General features: G+C 37.9%; 1 protein-coding gene across 3 annotated transcripts in view; it reads right to left on the bottom strand.

Moving 5' to 3' along the window:
* IFI16 (interferon gamma inducible protein 16) overlaps positions 1 to 21,407 on the bottom strand; it is an 83,758-nt gene that overhangs the window by 43,235 nt on the left and 19,116 nt on the right. For all 3 annotated transcript variants that reach the window (XM_023725357.1, XM_023725358.1, XM_023725359.1), the window contains exons 2-8: positions 14,380 to 14,664; positions 13,290 to 13,423; positions 9,388 to 9,555; positions 9,124 to 9,162; positions 6,068 to 6,475; positions 3,850 to 4,038; positions 2,736 to 2,903 (exon numbers count right to left, since the gene is read on the bottom strand). In XM_023725357.1, the coding sequence (XP_023581125.1) occupies positions 2,736 to 2,903; positions 3,850 to 4,038; positions 6,068 to 6,475; positions 9,124 to 9,162; positions 9,388 to 9,555; positions 13,290 to 13,423; positions 14,380 to 14,644 (1,371 nt within the window). In that variant the 5' untranslated portion in view covers positions 14,645 to 14,664. The remainder of the gene's footprint in view (positions 1 to 2,735; positions 2,904 to 3,849; positions 4,039 to 6,067; positions 6,476 to 9,123; positions 9,163 to 9,387; positions 9,556 to 13,289; positions 13,424 to 14,379; positions 14,665 to 21,407) is intronic.

The raw sequence follows: 21,407 nt of genomic DNA, 5'->3' as shown, positions 1-21,407 counted from the left end.
GTATTACACAGTCAAGGTAGTCAGAACAGCCTGGTACTTGTACAAGTACAGACACATAGACTCATGGAACAGAATAGAGAACCCAGAGGTAAATCCATCTACCTACAGGCAGCTGATCTTTGACAAAGGGTCAAAGTCCATTAAATGGGGAAGAGACAGTCTTTTAAACAAATTGTGCTTACAAAACTGGATGTCTATTTGTAAAAAAATTAAACAGGATCCATATCTCATACCATGCATAAAAACTAACTCAAAACAGATGAAAGACCAACAAAAATATGTATATATATTTTAAAATATAAAACCTAAAACTATTAGATTGTGGAAGGAAAATAGGTACAACTCCAGGGGTCCTAATATCTGGTATAAATAGAATACCAAATATAACTAAAAATGCACAGTCAGCAGAAGATGAACTAGATAAATGGGACCTCCTAAAAATTAAACAGTTATGCTCATCAAAAGACTTCTCCAAATGAGGAAGAAGAGAATCTACAGACTGGGGGAAAAAAAAATTGGTTATGGTGCATCTGATAAGGGTTTAATCTCTAAAATCTATAGAAAACTTCAACACCTCGACAACAAAAGAAAAATAACCCAATTAAAAAAAATTGGCAAAGGATATGAACAGACACTTCACTAAAAAAGACATTCAGATAGCTAATGAACACATGAAGAAATGCTCACAATCATTAGCCATTAAAAAACAAAACAAAACAAACTTGTTACTGTCGAGTCGATTCCGAGATGAATTGTCCCATAGGGTTTCCAAGGAGCAGAAGGTAGATTTGAAGTGCTGACTTTTTGGTTAGCATTCTGAGCTCTTAACAACTGCACCACCAGGTCTCCTCATGAACCATTAGAGAGATGGAAATCAAAACTACAATGAGATACCATCTCATCCCAACATTACAGGCACACACACACAAAAAAAAAAGAACCCCAGAAAATACCATATGTTGGAGAGGTTGGGAGAAATTGGAACTCACTGCTGGTGGGAATGTAAAAAGGTAAAATCACTTTGCAAAATGATATGGTTCTTCCTCAAAATCTAGAAATAGAAATACCATATGGCCCAGCAATCCCACTCCTAGGTATATACCCTAAAGAAATAAGAACTGTGAGGCTAACAGACACATGCACACCCATGTTCATTGCAGCATTATTCATAATAGCAGAAAGATGGAAACAGCCTAAGTGCCCATCAACATATGAATTGATCAACAGACTGTGGTACATACACACAATGGAATACTACTTAATGATAAAGAATAATGGAGAATGCATGAAATATAACATGGATGAATTTAGCGGACATTATGCTGAGTGAAGCAAGTCAATCACAATAGGACAAATATTGTATGAAACCACTACTACAAGGAAACAAGAAAAGGTTTGCGCACGCACACACACACACACACAATTTCTTTGATGGTTACCAGGGATGGGGAGAGGGGAGGGAGAGAAAATTACCAATTAGATAAGACTTTTGGTGAAGAAAAAGGCAATAAACAATATAGGGAAAGTCAGCAAAAGATGATCAAGGCACAGGAGGACACTGAGAGGAATGTAAGAATAAAGGGCAACAATGGTAATTTCTATAGCATAGACAATCATGCAACAATAGCATTAACAAACACTAATTTACAATGGATAGCTAGCTAGATATGACAAGAGTTGTGGGAGGGTATAAGGTAAGAAACCCATCAGAAGATATAGGTTTAGTGGTGGATCTTTCTACATGCATAACTGTAGGTAATGCTTATATATCAGTATAGACAATAAAGAACACAAGGGTCACAGCCAGGGCAACTTCTTAGACATAATCAAATACCCCTTGGGACAGAGTTCCTGGTTTTAAAGACGAAGGGCTGTAGACTCGGAGGACATCTATGTCAATTGACACAAATTAGGTCATAAAGACAAAATTCTACATCCTACTTTGGTGAGTAGTGTCTGGGTTCTTCAAAGCTTTCCAGTGGCCATCTAAGATGCAACTATCAGTGTCTTCTCTTACTCTCTGGAGCAAAAGAGAATTAAGAAAACCAAAGACCCCAGGGTGCAACTAGACCAAAGGACTAATGAATCACATGAACCACAGCATAAAAGGACCTCAAGACCAGAAGAACTAGATGGTACCTGGCTACCACTACCAACCACTCTGTCTAGGATCACAACAGATTGTCTTGGACATGTGGGAGAAAGATTACAGAAAAAAAATTAAATTCACAAAAAAGACTAGACTTCCTGGTCTGATAGAGACTGGAGGAACCTCGGAGACTATGGCCTTAAGACACCTTCTGAACCGGAACTGAAGTCATTACTGGAGACAACCTTTCAGCCAAACCACAGACAGGTCCATAAAATAAACAACGCCTGAGAGGAACATGTTCCTTAGAACAATCTATTATATGAGATCAAAAGGGCAACATTTGCCTAAAAGCAAAGATGAGAAGGCAGAAATGGGTAGCAATTCAGCATGAAAGGAAACGGGGACCTAAGGCGGAAACGGGGTAAGTTCAGGCACAGCGTGGGGAATGGAACCAATGTCATGGAGCATATTGTGTACCAACTATCAAATGGGAAACTAATTTGCTCTGTAAACTTTCACCCAATGCACGATTAAAAAAAATATAGAGGAGAATTAGATGAGAAGCTCTTTAAGTGTTCTGATGATCCCTGTAATGATGTTGTGTGGAGGCACGAGGAACGGGGCTGGGCCAGGGAGCTGGTACCTTGTTTAAGGAACTGCTGGATGGAGTTGGCAGAGGCTCCTGAGTAGTTTGGGGGTCACTATCAGTTGGAGGTGTACTGGCTGCTGAAGTTTTTGGAAGCTGAATCTGCTTCTGGCCTGGCTTTATCCCCTTGGAGTTGTCAGTGTTTCTGTTTGGTTTTCTCTTTCTCTGAAAGTATTTAGTTTTTTACTGGTTAATGGTTTTCAATATTCGATGAAGCACATCTTTTCATTACTTAGAATAATCTTTTTATTACTAGGTTCTAATTAATCCCCTTGCCTCCAAACATGTCCTTTCTCTGATGCATGCCTCCAGATAATTGTCAGAGTATTTTTCCTGAAATGTAAAGCTTATCAGACATTCTTCTGCATAAAAGTTTTAAATTTGTTACCTAATTTTTCACCATGAAGTTTACATTTCTTTAGTTCTGACAAAATATTACACTATCTAGTCTGTTTTTAATCCCCTGGCCTCATCTTCCCATAATCTTCTATATTTTCTAAAATTTCAATTGTACTGAACTCCTTGTGCTGTTCCCTACTTTTCAGTATTTGTATGCGACCTTTTCTCTTCCTTTTAACACTTTCTAACATCTTTATCTTGCTGGGAACACTAATACCTACTACATATTGATTTCTTATGATGTACCAGGCACTTAGATAAGTAATGCATATGCATTATTATATTTAACTTTCAAACCAACTCCATGAGGTAGAACCTTTCCCCATTTTAGAGAGGAACGCTAAAGCCACTTGCTCTGTATTATGCAACTAGTGAGTGTTGGAGCCAGTTCTATCTTACTCCAAAACCTTGCTCTTGAATACTATGTAAAATTACTTCCCTGCCCTCCTAATTTCTTCAAATATTGTATTATTTAGCACAAATTCATAATCTTTGAAGCCTGTTTCAATGCCATATTCTTAATTTTTTTTTTTTTTTTTTTTTTACAAACTTCTCCATTTGAAGTATGAGAAAAAGGGCATTGTTCAGATCATCACATCTCCTGTTCTGCTGTCTGTATAAAACAACAGAAATATAGTCTTCCCAAAACTTAAACCAAATTATTTGCCTGTTTGAAAACTAACATTTAAACTAACATTTGTCTAACACCTACCTCGATGTAACTGTGATTTTCAGATGTCAGCTTCCGCCCTTGGTCTGTTTTTCTCAGTCGAAAGCAGAAGAGTTGAAGCTTATCTCCTTCCTCACATTTGATATCATGACATTTTCCTTTCCCCACTACAATCATCTTTCCTGTTCTGTCCTGAATTTCATAGATAGTGTTCTTCTTATTCACTGTTTTCTGAAACAGAAAATTAACATTCATTTTCTGAGAACATAGTTACTACCACATGTGTGAGAAAGACCTTCGTGACAGAGTAGAAGGAAGATGTAGGACAGCACCTACTGGTATAAATACACACGCACCTTAGTCTAGGTCTTTTCAGAGAGCTCTCCTTTTATTACTGCCTCACACCCCCCACCCCTTTTTTTAGCCTTTCCAGTCCTAGATGTTTGTTATATATGCTTTCTGCTGTGCTCTCAAGACACCTATGTATAAATCACTATTACGTCCATTTCTATAAACTTTTAAAATCTCATATGTTTGGGTCTGAGCCTTGGTGGCACAGTGGTTAAGTGCTCAGCTGCTAACTCAAAGGTTGGTGGTTCGAACCCATCATCTGTTTCGTGGGATAGAGATGTGACAGTCTGTTTCTGTAAAGATTTACTGCCTTGGAAACTTTATGGGACAGTTATACTCTGTCCTACAGTGTAGCTATGAGTCAGAATCTACTCGACAGCAGTGTTTTTTTGTTTGTTTATGTTTGAGTTGCTTATAATGTAAAGTTGGAAATAATTTCTGAACTCAGAAATAGAAAACTATATACTTCTATGATGCTCTCTAACCATTAACCTTAAGTCATTAGAAACTTGTAAGTCATTAAAACTGTAACTATGTCATTAGAAAGTTATTCTGACTAGAAATAGATAATGGAACTACAAGAAGTATGTCATAAGTGCCTTCTCTAAATAGTTCTGTGTACCTGCATGATGTGATAAAGAAATACAACATTAATCAAATCTTTATAGATTGGCCTTGAGATAGGAGTATGTCACAAAACAACTCCCTTAATAAAAAAAAATACCGCTGTAAAAATACAAAGAATATAACATCTGTCAATTCAACATTTTCACATGTACAATTGAATAAAACCAATTATAGCGATCATGTTGTACAACCATTACCACTATCTGTTACCAAATTTTTTTCCATCCTTGTTTATGCAGCATAGAGTTTTTGTTTATGAGGATGGAACATTTGTCAACAATAAGATGTTAGCTGAATTGATAGCAGAGAGTATATGAATGTATGGGCTCAGAAAACCTCATGTTAATTAGCCTTATGACTTTGTACAGGAACATATCAATAAACTGCTCTGGAATTATTTATTATTGTTATTTTTTTACACTTATAAATGGCAAGTTTAGATTTCATGACTTTCTAAGTATCATACTAATTCATATTTCTCAATTGTTCAATATATTTTTTATGAATGAGTATTATTTGGTCAAATCAGAGGCCTAATTGTTGACTGTGTTTGTTTTCTAGGCATGAACTGTCAATCGTTTCTTACACAGACTCTCACAAGCACAGCCCAAGCCTCCTAGGGCAATACTTTATTCAAAATGAAAATATTATTGATACAGTTGGGGTTAGAATCAAAGAGATAAATTTATTAAGGTAGTCTCCGATTCACGGCGGGGTTCTGTTTCTACAGTTGGTTCAAAAGTAAGTTGAATATATATATATATTTTTTTTTAGTCTTCATTATTATTGCATTTTATTACCAGTATCTTTATAAATCAGATCTTTGAACATCTGCGGTGAACATCTGAGAATGATAATTTCAGTAGATTACGTGCTGCAACATCGTATGTAGTACATATTACTAATGATAACATGTACAAAAAAACCCCGAAAACAGCAGATGGTAAGTGCAGTTCGTCGTTAACTTGAATACATTGTAAGTCGAGAACTGCCTGTATTTGTATATTGATCTAGATGTCTCTCTGTTCTTGATCATTGTGGCTGAGAATAGATAATCATAACCAATGAAATCCCAAGATTTCTCAATGAGTGGTTTTTTGCAGGGTGATATCTTGGGAAAGAGACTGGTCCTCTGAAAAGACATCACTGACCTATCATTAGTCTTGAGAGAGTCCCAATTTCTAATATTCTATCAACTGGCAAAGCTCCATTTGGCACGGTCAAGACTTTTAATTTCAAGTGTTGGTGGAGAAAATAGAACAAAACAATTTTGAGGACTTACCTTGTGTAGTGTAAACAACCCATACACATTTCCTGAAGCTTCTTTATGAAGAGTATTGATGTTGGGAGTTTTCTTTGCTTTTCTGATACTATTCTTTGAGACATCAATCTTTTGGTCAGGACCAGCTTCAGAAACAAAAGAGGCTTCATTCACCTCAAGGATTCCTTTGTATTGAAAATAATTTGATATGGTAATGACTTTCTTTCTAGTGAACTTCTGCTTCAGTTTGGTGTTGAAAACTTTCACTTGAAAGTATTTACTTTCAGTAATCACTGTAGCATGAAACATTGTGTTTTTCCCCTTTTCTGGGGACTCATATTCAAACGGTTTTGTTGCACTGAGTACCATCACTGTCATTGGGTTCTTTTGGAGAACACCTTTTCTGGCAGCTGCCTTTGACCTCTGGTTCTGTGTAGGATGGACACAGGAGAATAAGGGAACAATTTTGAGTAGAGTTCTCTTCAGTGAGAGAATTCAGGCACAACATTGGGCCCTGACAACTTTACAGATATTTTGAGCTGGGGACAGGCAACAGAGGGATTGCTAGACAGGGAAGAAGAGGATATTTTGATCTGATGCAATAGTTAAAGGAAGCACTAGAGGAGCCAACAGGTGAGGAAAAAAAAAAAAAAAAGACCTTTGTCTAAGCAGAAATTAACCATAATAGCAACATAGAAGCATTAGATGCTGAGAGCATTGGTATGAAGTGACTTTTAGGAATTTTAGAATAAAGTAACACATTTCTAGTCATCCTCTTACCAACTTAAAGGGACAGAGACTATAAAAATAGAGAAATAGCATTGAATAGCATTGAAAACAGAAAATGGTGCCTGCCACATACCACACACATAAAAAGTGGTTAGTTATTATTAGTGTTTGTTGTTGTTAGTTGTTGTCGAGTTGATTCCTACTCATGGTGACCACATGCTGCAGAGTAGAAAGGGCCATTTTGAGGGTAAAAACGATAGTGCCTCTTTCTAAGAAATAGTGTTTGCTACCACAAGTGAGAACACATGTAGTTAGAATCCCTCAATATCTCCTAATCCAATTAGGTTGAGAAAAAGGCACTCTGGTGAGTTCCATTTCCTCCACCACAACATTTCTCAGTGCCAGAGCTCTAGGAACCAGCTTGCTAACAGAAAACCAGGGATCAGGGTGGTTTGTCTTTCATCTCCTTTCTCTACAGCGTCCTAGTTTCCTTGGATTATGGCAAAACACTTTAAATGGAGGTGAGGTTGTTTAGTCTGTAAGAGGAAGTGCTAGAGGCAATGGCAGCGATAGGCTTCAGAAGAACAAGTGCAGAGAGCCATGCTAGTCTTCTCAAATACCAGCCAGCAAGGATTAGAGTGCTTGGATCTAGAATATTACACATGGCCATCATCTATGGGTGATTGGACTTTGGTCTGACTTCTCATCACTGTGATCAATTTACCATATCACATGAAAGTGCTTTCTCCAATGCAAATTAACCTGTCACAGTAGACTCAGACACGACAATAATAGTAACATTGGTATGCAACCTGATATGAGTATAAGGCCCACATACAACTACACAGAGACGTAATAGGACAATGAGGGGCACAAGGACAAGTACGTTCATTGAAGAGATGGTTGTAATAGGGGATATTGGAAAGTCTATCTTAGGGAATTATTTTTTTCAGTAAACTTTAATACATCCATGCAATTGAGCATATTATAGCATTTAAATAATTATTTCTATCTCTACTTAGAGACTTGGCCGGATGGTCATAATAGGTTAAATAAATAAAACACAGGTTACAGAATATTAATTTTATTTGATACTATTTTAAAAATTATGTATATATTTACAGAGGAGAAACTCTGAAATGGTATACAGGTATATGTGGTATCATCTGGATGTTGGCATTTCAGGTAATTTAAATTGAATTATTTTTAGCTTGGTTGGCTATCTGCATTTCTTATTTTTTCTAAGTTTACTTGTGTAGAAGGAAGAAAAAAAGAAACAGAGCACAGACTGTGGCTGATGTAACGGGTTTGCCACTCCATCATTATCTATCCCCTTTATTGTGTAGCAATGAAAAATAACACCTTCATACTTAGAGTAATGTTCGTTGGGGTTTCAATTTGTTATTAGACTGTCACTGATGCTTGGAAGACATAGTAAATAGCTGGCCATTTCAATTTTGAAAACAGTATAATTTAGTATTATTAGAAAGAGGCAATTGCAAATTACTGTTAATTTTTTTTTTTCATTTCTAGGTGTTTGTTTATGGTCTTCCTTCTGCCTGTATTTCCTTCCTCCTAAACTCACTCTTCCTCACTTTTCCACCATTTATTTTGTTGATATCACACTCTTTAGGCCTCGATTTAGATATCACCTGCTTGACTGGATTAGATGACCCTGTCTTGTCCTTCATCAACTGCACTGATTCATATCTTAGTACTTGGCTTTTATTATCTAACTGAGTAAATGTATTTATTAAGATCCTCCAGTGAAGTAGGCAAGGAGCCTTGGTTATGCAGTGGTTAAGAGCTTGGCTGCTAACCAGAAGGTTGGCACCTCGAACCCACTAGCCATTCCTTGGAAATTCTATGGGGCAAATTTACTCTGTCCTATAGGGTCACTATGAGTTGAAATCAACTCAAAGGCAGTGGGAGAAGTCGGTACTGAAATAGGTGCTGGGATACAGTAGTTCACATGGCTGACAGGGTAGCCCTACACTTGCAGCCTGTAATCAAGCGGGTAAGAAAAACATTAACTACTATTGTCAGAAGTGCTAGAAAAGGAAAAAAAAAAAACGAGGTTCTTCCAAAGCTAACTTCATGAAAATTTCATCTAGTCTGAGTAGGGTCTCTGGGAGATTTTCCTGAGGAGTGATGTCACTATTGAAATCCAGAGGGTGGATAGGTTTGGCCAAGTTGAAAGGTTTCTAGGTAGAGGAAACAACGTGTATGAGAACCCTGAAGAAGAAAGGAGCCAAGTGTACTGAAGAAATGTTAATAGGTTAGTGAGCAAAGGGAAGCAGTGTGAAAGAGACTCAAGCAGTAGACAATGGACACACTGCTGTGTGTACCTGCACTGATGTGGATGCCACACCTCTCTCTCCCTCCTCCTGAGACAACACAAGACAGAAAATTCCTGAGGTCAGAAATAATGTCAAGTTCATTAAATATCTCTTGTGGAAGCAAAAGATTAAAATATAGTGAATTCTTAATGTATACATTTGATTAATTAATTATTGGAGTTATTTTTAAGTAGTATATTAGGAATTTCAAGGTAAGGTTCCTATAGTTTAGGCTGAAGAAAATGGAGGAAAAGAGGAAGAGAAAAATATTACCTCAGGTAAGGACGTAGAGGATGGAGTTGATGATGAGATCTGGGGAGGTGGTGGGTGCCCTGTGGTTACAGATGTGCTGGCTGCTGAAGGACAGGGAGTCTGATTTTGCTCCTGAGACGCTTTATTCCTTTTAGTTCCAGGCTTCTCTTTGGTTGTGCTTTTCCTTTTCTGAAAGTAATTTAATTTTTACTGTTGATAATTTTCAGTAATAACTGAAGCAGAATATATTTTAATTACCATGTAATAGGTATACTTATACCTCAATATGTATTCCTAGGGAACTTGAGGGGGTGCTGCCCATACCCTGGCCAGGTTTAAGAGGTGGGCACAGATGGATTCATTAGACTAAGGGGAAAGTTACACACATCAGTCCTCTAAGACCTTTGTGGTGGGGTATAACTGACTTGGAAAAAGAAAATCCAGGTTAGTGTATGTAAATATGAGCAAAGCATCTTTCTAATCCAATTCTCATGTTAACACATCACTGTAGGAGGGAAGACGATATCATATTTATGTCATACTAATTTACATTCCTCCTGAGCACAATTAACTGTTCTTGAAGACTCATTCTTTGTAATGTTATCCATAATTTTTTAAGATTCACACAGTTGAATGCCTTTGTGTAGTCAATAAAACACAGGTAAATATCTTTCTGGTATTCTCTGCTTTCAGCCAAGATCCATCTGATATCAGCAATGATATCCTTCATTCCACATCCTCTTCTGAATCTGGCTTGAACTTCTGGCAGTTCCCTGTTGATATATTGCTATAACTCCTTTTAAATGGTCTTCTGCAAAATTTTACTTGCATGTGGAATTAATGATATTGTTCAATAATTTCCACATTCTGTTGGATCACCTTTCTTTGGAATGAGAACAAATATGGATCTCTTCCAGTCGGTTGGACGCTGTCTTCCAAATTTTGACATAGATGAGTGAGCACCTCCTGCGCTGCATCCATTTGCTGAAACATCTCGATTGGTATTTCTTCAATTTCTGGAGTCTTGTTTTTTGGCAATGCCTTCACTGCAGCTTGGACTTCTTCCTTCAGTACCATTGGTTCTTGTATCATATGCTATTTCCTGATATGGTTGCACATCGACCAATTCTTTTTGGTACAGTAACTCTGTGTATTCCTTCCATCTTCTTTTGGTGCTTCCTGCGTCGTTCAGTATTTTCCCAGTAGAATCCTTCAATATTGCAACTTGAGGCTTGAATTTTTTCGTCAGTTCTTTCAGCTTGAGAAATGCGGAGCACATTCTTCCCTTTTGGTTTTCTAACTCCAGGTCTTTGCACATTTCATTATACTTTACTTCGTCTTCTCAAGCTGCCCTTTGAAATCTTCTGATAAGCTCTTTTACTTCATCATTTAGTCTATTCCCTTAGCTACTCTATATTCAAAAACAAGTCTCTTCTGCCATCCATTTTGGTCTTTTCTTTCTTTTTAATTTAACCTTTTGCTTTCTTCAGGTATGGTGTCCTTGATGTCATTCCACAACTTGTCTGGTCTTCAGTCATTAATGTTCAATGCATCAAATCTATTCTTGAGATCGTCTCAAAATTCAGTGGAATATACTTAAGATTTTACCTTGGCTCTTGTGGACTTGTTTTAATTTTCCTCAGCTTCAACTTGAACTTGCATATGAGCAATTAATGGTCCGTTGTGCAGTCAGCACCTGGTCTTATTCAACAGACGATATTGAGCTTTTCCATGGTCTCTTTCGACAAAGGCAGTTCATTTGATTCCTGTGTATTACGTCTGATGAGTTCCACGTGTATAGATGCCATTTATGTTGTTGAAAAAAGGTATTGCTAATGAATAGATCATTGCTTTTGCAGAAGCATATCATCTATTCTCCATTGTTGTTTTCTTCACCAAGGCTATGTTTTGCCACTATGATACTTCTTTGTTCCAACTTTCATGTTCCAATCACCAGTAATTATCAATGCTTCTGGATTGCATGTTTGATTAATTTCAGAGTGCAAAATTTGCTAAAAATCTTTAATTTCTTCATCTTTGTCGTTAGTGGTTGGTGCATAAAGTTCCATAATAGTCTTATTACCTGGCCTTCTTTATGGATGTATGCATATTATTTCATCACTGACAGCGTTGTGCTTCAGGATAGATCTTGAAATTCTTTTTTTGACAATGACTGTTATGCTGATTCTCTTCAATTTGTCATTCCCAGCATAGAAGATCACATGATTGTCCAATTCAGAATGGACAATACAGTAAATTTCAGCTCACTAATGACTAGGATATCAATCTTTATTCATTCCAATTCACTTTTGACAACTTCCAATTTTCCTTGATCTGTACTTCTTACATTCCATGTTCTGATTACTAATGGATGTTCACAGCTGTTACTTCTCATTTTGAGTTACATCATATCAGCAGATGAAGGTCTTGAAAGCTTTACTCCGTCTGTATCGTTAAGCTTGACTCTACTTTAGGGAGGAAGTTCTTCCACAGTCGTATTTTGAGTGCTTTCCAACTTGAGGGGCTTATCTTCCAGCACTATATCAGTTAATGTTCTGTTGCTATCCATAAGGTTTTCACTGGCCATTTTGTTTTTCAGAAGTAGATTACTAGGTTCTTCTTCCTAGCCTGTCTTAGTCTGGATACTCTGCTGAAACCTGTCCACCATTGGTGACCCTGCTGTTATTTGAAATACCAGTGGCATAGCTTCTAGCATCACAGCAACATGCAAGCCACCAGAGTACATCGAACTGACATACAGATGGTGGCAATCATTTGAACAGAACAAGAGGATACTGTGTGGTTTAAAATCAGAAATGGTGTGTGTCAGAGTGTATCCTTTTACCATACTTACTCAATCTGTAGGTTGAGCAAATAATTTGAGAACCTGGACTATATGAATACGAACACACCATCATGATGAGAGGAAGATTAACAATCTGTGATATGCAGATGGCATAACCTTGCTTGCTGAAAGTGAAGAGGACTAGAAGTACTTACTGATAAAGATCAAAGACTACAGCCTTCTGTAAAAATTACATTTCCACATAAAGAAAACAAAAATCCTCACAACTGGACCAATAAGCAACACCATGATAAATAGAGAAAATATTGAAGTTGTAAAGGATTTCACTTGACGTGGATCAACAATCAGTGCCCATGAAAGCAGAAGTCAAGAAATCAAAAAACGTATTGCATTGGGCAAATTTGATGCAAAAGACCTCTTTCAAGTGTTAAGAAGCAAAGATGTCACTTTGAGGACTAAGGTGCTCCTAACCCAAGCCATAATATTTTCAATCACCTCATATGCATGTGAAAGCTGGACATGAATAAGGAAGCCTGAAGAAGAATTGATGTATTTGAATTATCATATTGGAGAAGAATATTGATTACACTATGGACTTCCAGAAGATCTAACAAATCTGTCTTGCAGGAAGTACAGCCAGAATGCTCCTTAGAAGCGAGGATATTTAGGCATCACTCTATATACTTCGGACATGTTATCAGAAGGGACCAGCCAGTCCATGGAGACAGACATCATGCTTTGTAAAATAGAAGGTCAGCAAAAAATAGGAAGACCCTCAGTGAGATGGATTGAGACAGTAATTGCAACAACGGGCTCGAACATAGCAACAACTGTGAGGATGGTGCAGGACCAGGCAGTGTTTCATTCTGTTGTGCATAGGGTTGCTATGAGTTGAAACTGACTCGGTGGCATCTAACAACAACAATTTACATTTGTTAAAGTGCCTAGCTCATTGCCTGTGACAGAGGATGGTCAATAATCATTCAGTTTTGAAAATCCATACCTTGATGGAAAATTAATAAAGAACCAAGCATCTAAATGGGGAGAATTTATGAAAGAGCCATAAAAGAAATTTCTTCTATGGGTTTGCAAGCTTATTTCTCTTCCTCAAGCTTACCTGGCCCGCAGGAGTATCCTCTGCTCTTTCAGATGTAGGAGCTTTACTTGTGGTGGGTGCAGGTGTAGCAGAACTTGTGGTTTCCTGCTTTCTGTTTTTCACTGGAGTCCTTTTTAATTTGATTTTCTTTTCAACTGATGCAAAAAGGAGGACACAATGAACACAGAAAGCTGGTTTAAATGTATAACTTCACAGAGAAAATACTACTTCCTTTCACCTCCTGCTTGTGGGTCTAAGTATGCTTTTGTTCACCTCTACTGCATTAGCCTAGCCTGGCCACAAGGTCAATAATCATCCTAACACAGGGCAGGCCCTGTCTCATGTGTCCTCAATGGTTTCCTTCATGTTCCTGTGCCATGAGCATGTCTACCTCTTTCTCTGGACTACCATGCACCTCAGTCAAACTCTTTCTCAGCATTGTTCTCCTATCATTACCTTTAAAAAAATCTAAGGTATTCTTAGTGCTAACTGGTGGATTATCATCTGTAAAAGATCTGTTCAAAGTAAAGAAACCAGTGAAAGGAAATATGATCTGGATTTATGAGGTGACGAAGTGAAGAGATTGACATTTGACTTTTTATGTTTTTGTTTGTTTGCTTGCTTGTTTTTGTGTTTTACAGTGATTTTACAAGACAGGAAGATCTTCACATCTCTGAGAGGTAAGTTTTCATGTAAGTACTGCCTCATCTCTGTTACTTTGAGGATAATGATGATGGAGTTAATAATCTTAAGAGAGCATGGGCATTCATTTGTTAAATGTAACTATTTTAAAAAGAAACTACAATATTTGCTATTTTGTTCTGTCATTTTCTAACCTTTCTAATGTACAAGAGGCCTCAGTCTCTCATCAGTTTCCTCTGCCTTTTATACTTTATCTGCACCCACCTATGCCCTCCAAAATACATCAATCTCCAGTATAGGCATAGGAATGTTCTAAGTTGTCAACTTGTTAGTAGCTGAGGTTCCACCATTGTTATGGCTACTGATTCTTAAGTTGGGGAAGAAATGTATCAACTATGAACAGGCAGGATTTCATTCAAAGTTGAAACAGGTGTGAGGATGGTTAGGGTAAATAAGTCTCTCCCATTACCTTTTATCTTCTCACGTTTAAGAGTTTTAGCAAGGTCTTTAAGGTCTTCAATATCTTGGAACAATTCAATTAGAGTGTCCAAACAGGCAGCACCTTGGAACTTGTCTTCCATCAAGTCAGCAATCTGAATTCTATTATATTCATGTTGCGCTTTTTTATTCAGCTGCAAATCATGGGCTAGTAAAGACTTAATCATGTTAAATTGATATTCATTGATGACCTCTAGTCCCTTCAGTAGAACAATTTTCTTGTATTCATTCACCATCTCTCAAGTTATGGCTCAGCCTACAAGAGAAAAAATGACATACAGTGTTACACAATTATACAGAGGGTTTTAAAGACTGGACATACCTATCTGAGTGAGTGGCCCAGGCGAAGTGTCGTCAGTGAGTGTGTGTGAGAAAGAAGAACTATAATCACCAGTTGTGTCACTGTGGAAAGTGGGTTCTGCGTTAGGAAATTCTAAAAAATGATTCCCTGTTAATGATAGTTGAGTTGGGTCGTGGGTGGTTATGGTGGAAGGAGGTCTGGAAATAGCTAATTGAAACAGGGGTTAGAGTATGGGTTACATAATGTCAAAGTCCCTGGTTCCTTTTCTCTTTCTCTATTGGGGCTGGTACCTGACCCTGAGTCTCCACCTGTTGGTTCCTGACTCTTTCCACATCCACTATGAATGACAAGGAAAAATGAAAATGGTCTCCAACCTTTTGCTTTATACAAATATCCTTCTACCATGGTACTGCAGTTCCGTGCTGGGGTATCTACCTTTGTTCACTTAACTTTTTCCTATTCTGTACTCATTAACATCCTCTCTCCTTCGGGGTTGAACCATGTCCTTTGTGTCCTATGTGCACATAATACTATCACTTTCCTGGACTCCTATCTGCTTACAAGTGAAGGGTCACAGCATTTGGCGTGGGTTATTTTAATATTTTATTATCATCCTTACAGACTTAATTTGTCTAATCAGATATTTTTCATACAGCCAGTTAACTTTCTAAAAGCCATGGCTCTATCCCACTTGATCTCCTTCAATAATTTCCTGTTTTTTTTTTTTTTAAAAAAATCCTTATTTCTTACATGGCTTAGAAACCTTTGCGTAATCAGTCCCTTTTTTACTTCTTTCCATTTCCCTTACTTAAGTGCTAGGATTATGTAACACACCTTGCTTTTCAAGCTTTTTGCCTTGGATGCACTTCCTGCCTTTGTTCTAGAAAGGTAGATCTAGAGACTGCATGGTCTACATTAAACTAATCAAATTTAATTTATAGCTTCTGCCAAGATCTACATATACTCAGATGTATTCAGCCTGATACCAGTAATATGGGCATCCTTTTATTTCATATTTTTATATATACTGTCCTAAATTCTGAATATAATATGGGGCTGAAGTGTAACATCCAGTAACTCTCATCCAGGAAACTTAGAGGTGAAACAGTGATGGACGGTGCCTCTGGTCAAGGGGATCAACAAGGAAAGGATAGCAGCAGGTGAACCTAGGTAGGTAGTCTGGAGTGGAAGCAGAGAATTACAATCCTCAATAATTTGAAATAATAACAATAAACAAATAATAACAAGAAAAGAGAAAAAAACAAACTCTAGAGAGGGGAATGATGTAATAGCTTACTGTCCTGATTACAACAGACAGTAACAAAGCATATGAAAAGGCAGGAGAGGATGGCCCATGCAAAAGAGCCAAATAAGAGGATGAAACTCTCTCCAAGAAAGGACAGATAATGGAATCACTTGATGAAGACTTTAAAACAACAGTATTAAGTTTTCTCAAAGAGTTGAAGGAAAACTCTGAAAAAGAACTAAAGAAAATCAGGAAAATAATACAAGAACAAGCCAAGAATTTAATTAAAGAGATAGAAATTTTAAAAAAATCTAGAGAGCTAAAAAATACAATAGTAGAAATGAACAATTATCTGCAAGGACTCAGCAGCAGATTGGATTGGCGTAAGAAAGAATCACAAAACTTGAATATAGTCGAATAATTTATTTATATATTTTAGATACTAAACCCTTATTAGATACATGGGCAAATTCCTTGAAACACATAAATTCCCTACATTGACTCAGGAAAAAATAGTGGATCTCAACAGATCCATAAAAAGTGAAGATACTGAATCAGTAATGAAAACTTCCCAACAAAGAAAAGTTCTGGACCAGATGGCTTCACTGGGGAATTCTACCAAATATTTATAGAAGAAGTGACCCCAATCCTATTTAAAATTTTCCAGAAATAGAAGTAGGAACACTTCCTAACTCATTCTGTGAGGCGAACATTACTCTAATACCAAAGCCAGACATAGACACCACAAGAAAAGCAAAAACAAATAAACTACCAATCAATATCCCTAATGAATACAGATACAAAAATACTGAATCAAATACTAATAGACTCTAAAAACATATTAAAATGATTATACACCATGATCAAATGGAATTTATCACAAAAATGCAAGGTGGTTTAACTTAAAAAAAAACCCAAAGATTCTATGAGAAAGCTATTAGAATACATGAATTCAGCAAAGTGTCAGGATACAAGGTCAACACATAAAAGTCAATTGGGTTTCTATACATCAATGAGCAAGCAGAAAAGGAAATGAAGGAAACATAACCATTTACAATAGAATCTAAAAGAATAAAGTACTGAGGGATAAATTTAACAGTGATGTCTCTAGGGGAGTACGGGGGTGCCGACCACACTGGATGACACTATCAGAAGGGGTGAGCACCAGGAGCAGTGCCAGTTTCTAGTACCAGGCAAGCCTCCAGGTGCGTGATGCTGCCACCATCTTCAGAGTGGAGTGGTTTTTAGACTGGCAGGGACCTGGATGTCACCATGAGTGGACGTCTGGGAGGCGGGAGCGGGGAGGCTGTGGGCATGTGCTAGGGGAAGAGTCATGCAGGGAGCAGAAGGGGTCCAGCACCCTCCTACCCCCACCCCTCTCCTGTCTGGAGGGGCCAGGTGATGGGTTTTGTCTGCAGACATTACAAACATGCCCCGTTGTTTTCTTTGCTCGGGGGGAGAGGCGAATGTGTGTGACACCATGAGTTATCACACTGGATAATACCAACCCTAGTGATGCCACTGAAATTTAACCAGAAAGGTGAAAAGCTATACAGAAAACTATAAAACATTACTAAAATAAATTAAAGGAGATCTTTGAACAGAAGGACATTCCATGTCTGTTAATTGGAAGTTTTATTATAGTTAAGATGTCAAATACTACCCAACATAATCTATAAATTCATTGAAATCCTCACTAAATTTCCAGTACCCTTCTTTGCAGAAATGAAAAAGCCAGTCCTCAAATTTTTATGGAAGGGCAAGGGGACCCTGAATACCTAAAGCAATCTTGAAGAAGAAGAATGAAGTAGGAGGACTCACACTTCCTGATTTCAGAGCATACTATAAAAACACAGTAATTAAAACAGCCTGGTATTGATACAATAATTGACATATAAATGAATGGAATAGAACTGAGAGGCCAGAAATAAATCCATACAGCTATGGTCATCTGTTTTTTTCTGTTGTACACAAGGTCACTATGAGTTGGAACCCACCGGATGGCACCTAAAAACAACAACAAGGTCATCTGATTATAGACAAGGGTGCTAAATCCATTCAATGGGGAAGGCATAGTCTCTTCAATAAATGGTGATGGGAAAATTGAATTTCCACTGGCAAAAGAATGGAATAGTATTTATGCCTTACACTATACACAAAAACCTGTTGAAAATGGATCAAAGACCAAAATGTGAAATCTAAACCATAAAATTCTTAGAAGAAAATATAGAGGTATGGCTGAAGGTCCTAGTTTTTGACAATAGATTATCACATATGATGACAAAATCCTGAGGAACAAAAGACAAAATAAATTAGACCTCATCAAAATTGAACACTTTTGTTCATCAAAGTACTTTACCCAAAAAAAAAAAAAAAAAGAAAAGACAACTTACAGATTGAGAGAAAATTTTGGAAATCACATATCCGATAAAGGTCTAATACTCAAAATGTATAAAAACTTCTACAACTTAGCAGTAACAACACAAACAATCCAATCAAAAAATGGGCAAAGGACATGAAAAAACATTTCACCAAAGAGGATACTCAAATGGCCAACAAGTGTGTAAAAAGATGCTCAAAGTCATTAGCCATTAGGGAGATTAAAATCAAAACCACAATGGGAGAGTGTGTACACCTCACCCCCGTTAGAAAGGTAACGGTCAATGAAAGAGAGAACAACAGGTGTTGGCAAGATTGTGGAGAAACTGGCACCCTCCTTCACTGCTGGGTGGAATGTAAAATGGTACAGCGGCTGTGGAAAACATATTGGTGGCTCCTCAAAAAGTTAACCATAGAACTTCCGTATAACCCAGCAACCCCAATCCTAGGTATCCATCCAGTAGAAGTGAAAGCAGCAACGCAAACAGAAATCTGTACACTAATATTCACAGTAGCAATTTTCACAACAGTCAAAATGTGGAAACAACTGAAATGCCCATCAACAGATGAAGGTATAAACAAAATGTGGTATGTATATACACAAGAGAATATTGCTCAGTCAAAAAGAGAAATGAGGCCAACATGGCACTATAGACAGAAACACCATGCCATCCCTCCACAGCAAAGACTCAAAAAACTAAGTAAAAACAGAGACAAATGTTAATCCTGGAACCTTAAGCAACAAATGAAGTGATAAAGAACTCAGCCAAGCACTGAATGGAATAAGAAACTGACAGAGAACAGAGAGTGAGAAGTGATAAGTGTGGAAGTCCCCTATCAGCTAATGCAACACAGATTCGGCATCTTGGACTCCTGTCAGAGATCGGCAGACAGGGAGTATGGGAAAGAAACTTCATGGAGTTCTCAGCAGGAGACAGAACAACCGGTGACCAGTGATATATTGTTTCCCACCTCACACTCTTCTTCCCCCAAGCTTGATCTCCCTTGCTTCCCACCAGCCCCAGTCTCTTGGCCAGAAGGCACCAGCTTCAGCCCTGTGCCACTTGGATTCACCCCGCGTACACTGGCCGGCTCCCTGAGTGTCATTTGTTTGTTGCTGGTGTTGCTTTTTTCTGCTTCTTTTGGTTTCTTCCATGCCTCCAACTGCCTCCCCCTTCTTTCTCTTGAACACCTGGCTCCACGTGCCATCCTTGCTTCTTCTTGAAAGGCTGTGCAGCACTGCTCGACTGGGTAACTGCTTCCCTGACCTGCACCACCACACTGGTGGGACCCTCAGGGCTTTTTTGGTGTGTTTTTTTGTTTGGTTCTGTTTTGTTTTGTTTGTTTTGTTTTTATTGTCATGGTTTAGGAGCCTCTTCTGGTTGGGCTGTACTGCGTGGCTTGGGAGCTGCTTCCCTGACGTGTACAGCTGTGCCAGTGGGATCCCTAGGGGCATTTCGTTTTTCTTTTGTTTTTTCTTTTTTCCTTTTTGTCTTTCTTCATCTCTCAGTTTCTTGTCTCTTTATACTTACCTTCTTCTCCTGTCTCCTGAATACCTGGCGCTGTGTGAAATCTCTACCTTTTCTAGCCAGGCTGTACTTCTTAACATGGTAGCCACTTCTCTGGTCTTCAAAGCCGCATCAATGGGATCCCTGGGGATTTTCTTTTCTTTTCTAATATTTATTTTTTTCCTTTTTGCTTTTCTCCATTTCTCAGTTTCTCTTCTCTCCACTCCAACTGCAAGCTCCCTTAGTACTCTTTTTATTTTGTTTGTTTGTTTTTGGCTCCTGTTTCTCTCTGCTCTCTCTCCTCTTTCCCATACTCATTTTAGCTCCACACATCACAATTTTCCCCCTTCTTCCTGTCTACCTGCACCATGTGCTGAACCTCACACCCCAGAGCAGCACAGGAACAGCCTACTGGAACCTGCCCTGCACTGATTCCAAGCCCACCCTGTCAGCCCTAGTACATGTCACAAACAACCCATCACAGCTCCTCCCCCTCAGCTGGACCTGCCCTGATGCACCATAGCTGAGTGACTGGCCCTGCCCATTGGACAAGGAGGTGAAAAAATCATGTCCACAGATGAGCAAACAACAAAGAACACACAGCCAGCCTGCTCAGACATTACCAAATAAAACAAAACAGCGAGACTAAACAAACAAATCTACAATTAATAAATGCAGAAAATAACTAGTGAATGTCCCGAAGACAGCAGACAATATCAAAAAATATTAAAAAAAAAAAAGGGCAAAATGTTTCTGGTAGGCTTCCAAAATAAAACACTAGATGACTCTCCAGTAGAAGAAAAGGCACTAAAACTACCTGATAGGGAATTTAAATCTCTAATATACAAAGCCATCCAAGAGTTGAAGCAAAAAGCATACAAAAAATGAGGAAAAATAGAGAAATTGATGGAAAATACAGACAAAAAATGGAAGAATTCATGAAAATAATACAGTAACAAAATGCCAAAATAAATTCACAACTAGAAATAATACAAAAACAATTAAAAATCCAAAAGATAAACCAGATTTCAGAAATGGACAGTGTCATAGAAGGGCTGGGGAGTAGATTTGAAATGATGGAAGACAGGATCAGTGAAATTAAAGTCAAACTCTTGTATACAACTCTGACAAAAAATCAGAAAAAAGAATGAAGAAAAATGAAGAAACCCTGACAATTATGTGGGATACAATCAAAGGCAAAAATTTGTGAGTGGTCAGAGTTCCAGAACAGGAGGAGAAAACGGAGAACACAGAAAGGATCATTGATGAATTACTGACTGAAAACTTACCTAATATCATGAAAGATGAAAAGCTGACCATCCAAGAAGCTCAAAGAACCCTATATAGTATAGACCTCAAAAGACAATCACCAAGGCATATCATAACCACACTTGCTAAAACCAAAGACAAAGAAAGAATCCTGAGGAGAGAGTCCGGCAAGATGGCACGCTAGGCAGAAACACCACGCCGTCTCTCCACAGCAAAGATCCGAAAAACTAAGCCAAACAGAGAATCAACAATCCTGAAACCCTAGAACATCAAATGAAGAGATAAAGAACTCAGCC

Source organism: Trichechus manatus, unplaced genomic scaffold (assembly GCF_000243295.1).
Source record: "Trichechus manatus latirostris isolate Lorelei unplaced genomic scaffold, TriManLat1.0 scaffold00300, whole genome shotgun sequence".
Classification (NCBI taxonomy): domain Eukaryota; kingdom Metazoa; phylum Chordata; class Mammalia; order Sirenia; family Trichechidae; genus Trichechus; species Trichechus manatus.
Note: the sequence above shows the minus strand (reverse complement) of the source record. Positions and strands in the feature narration are given on the sequence as shown.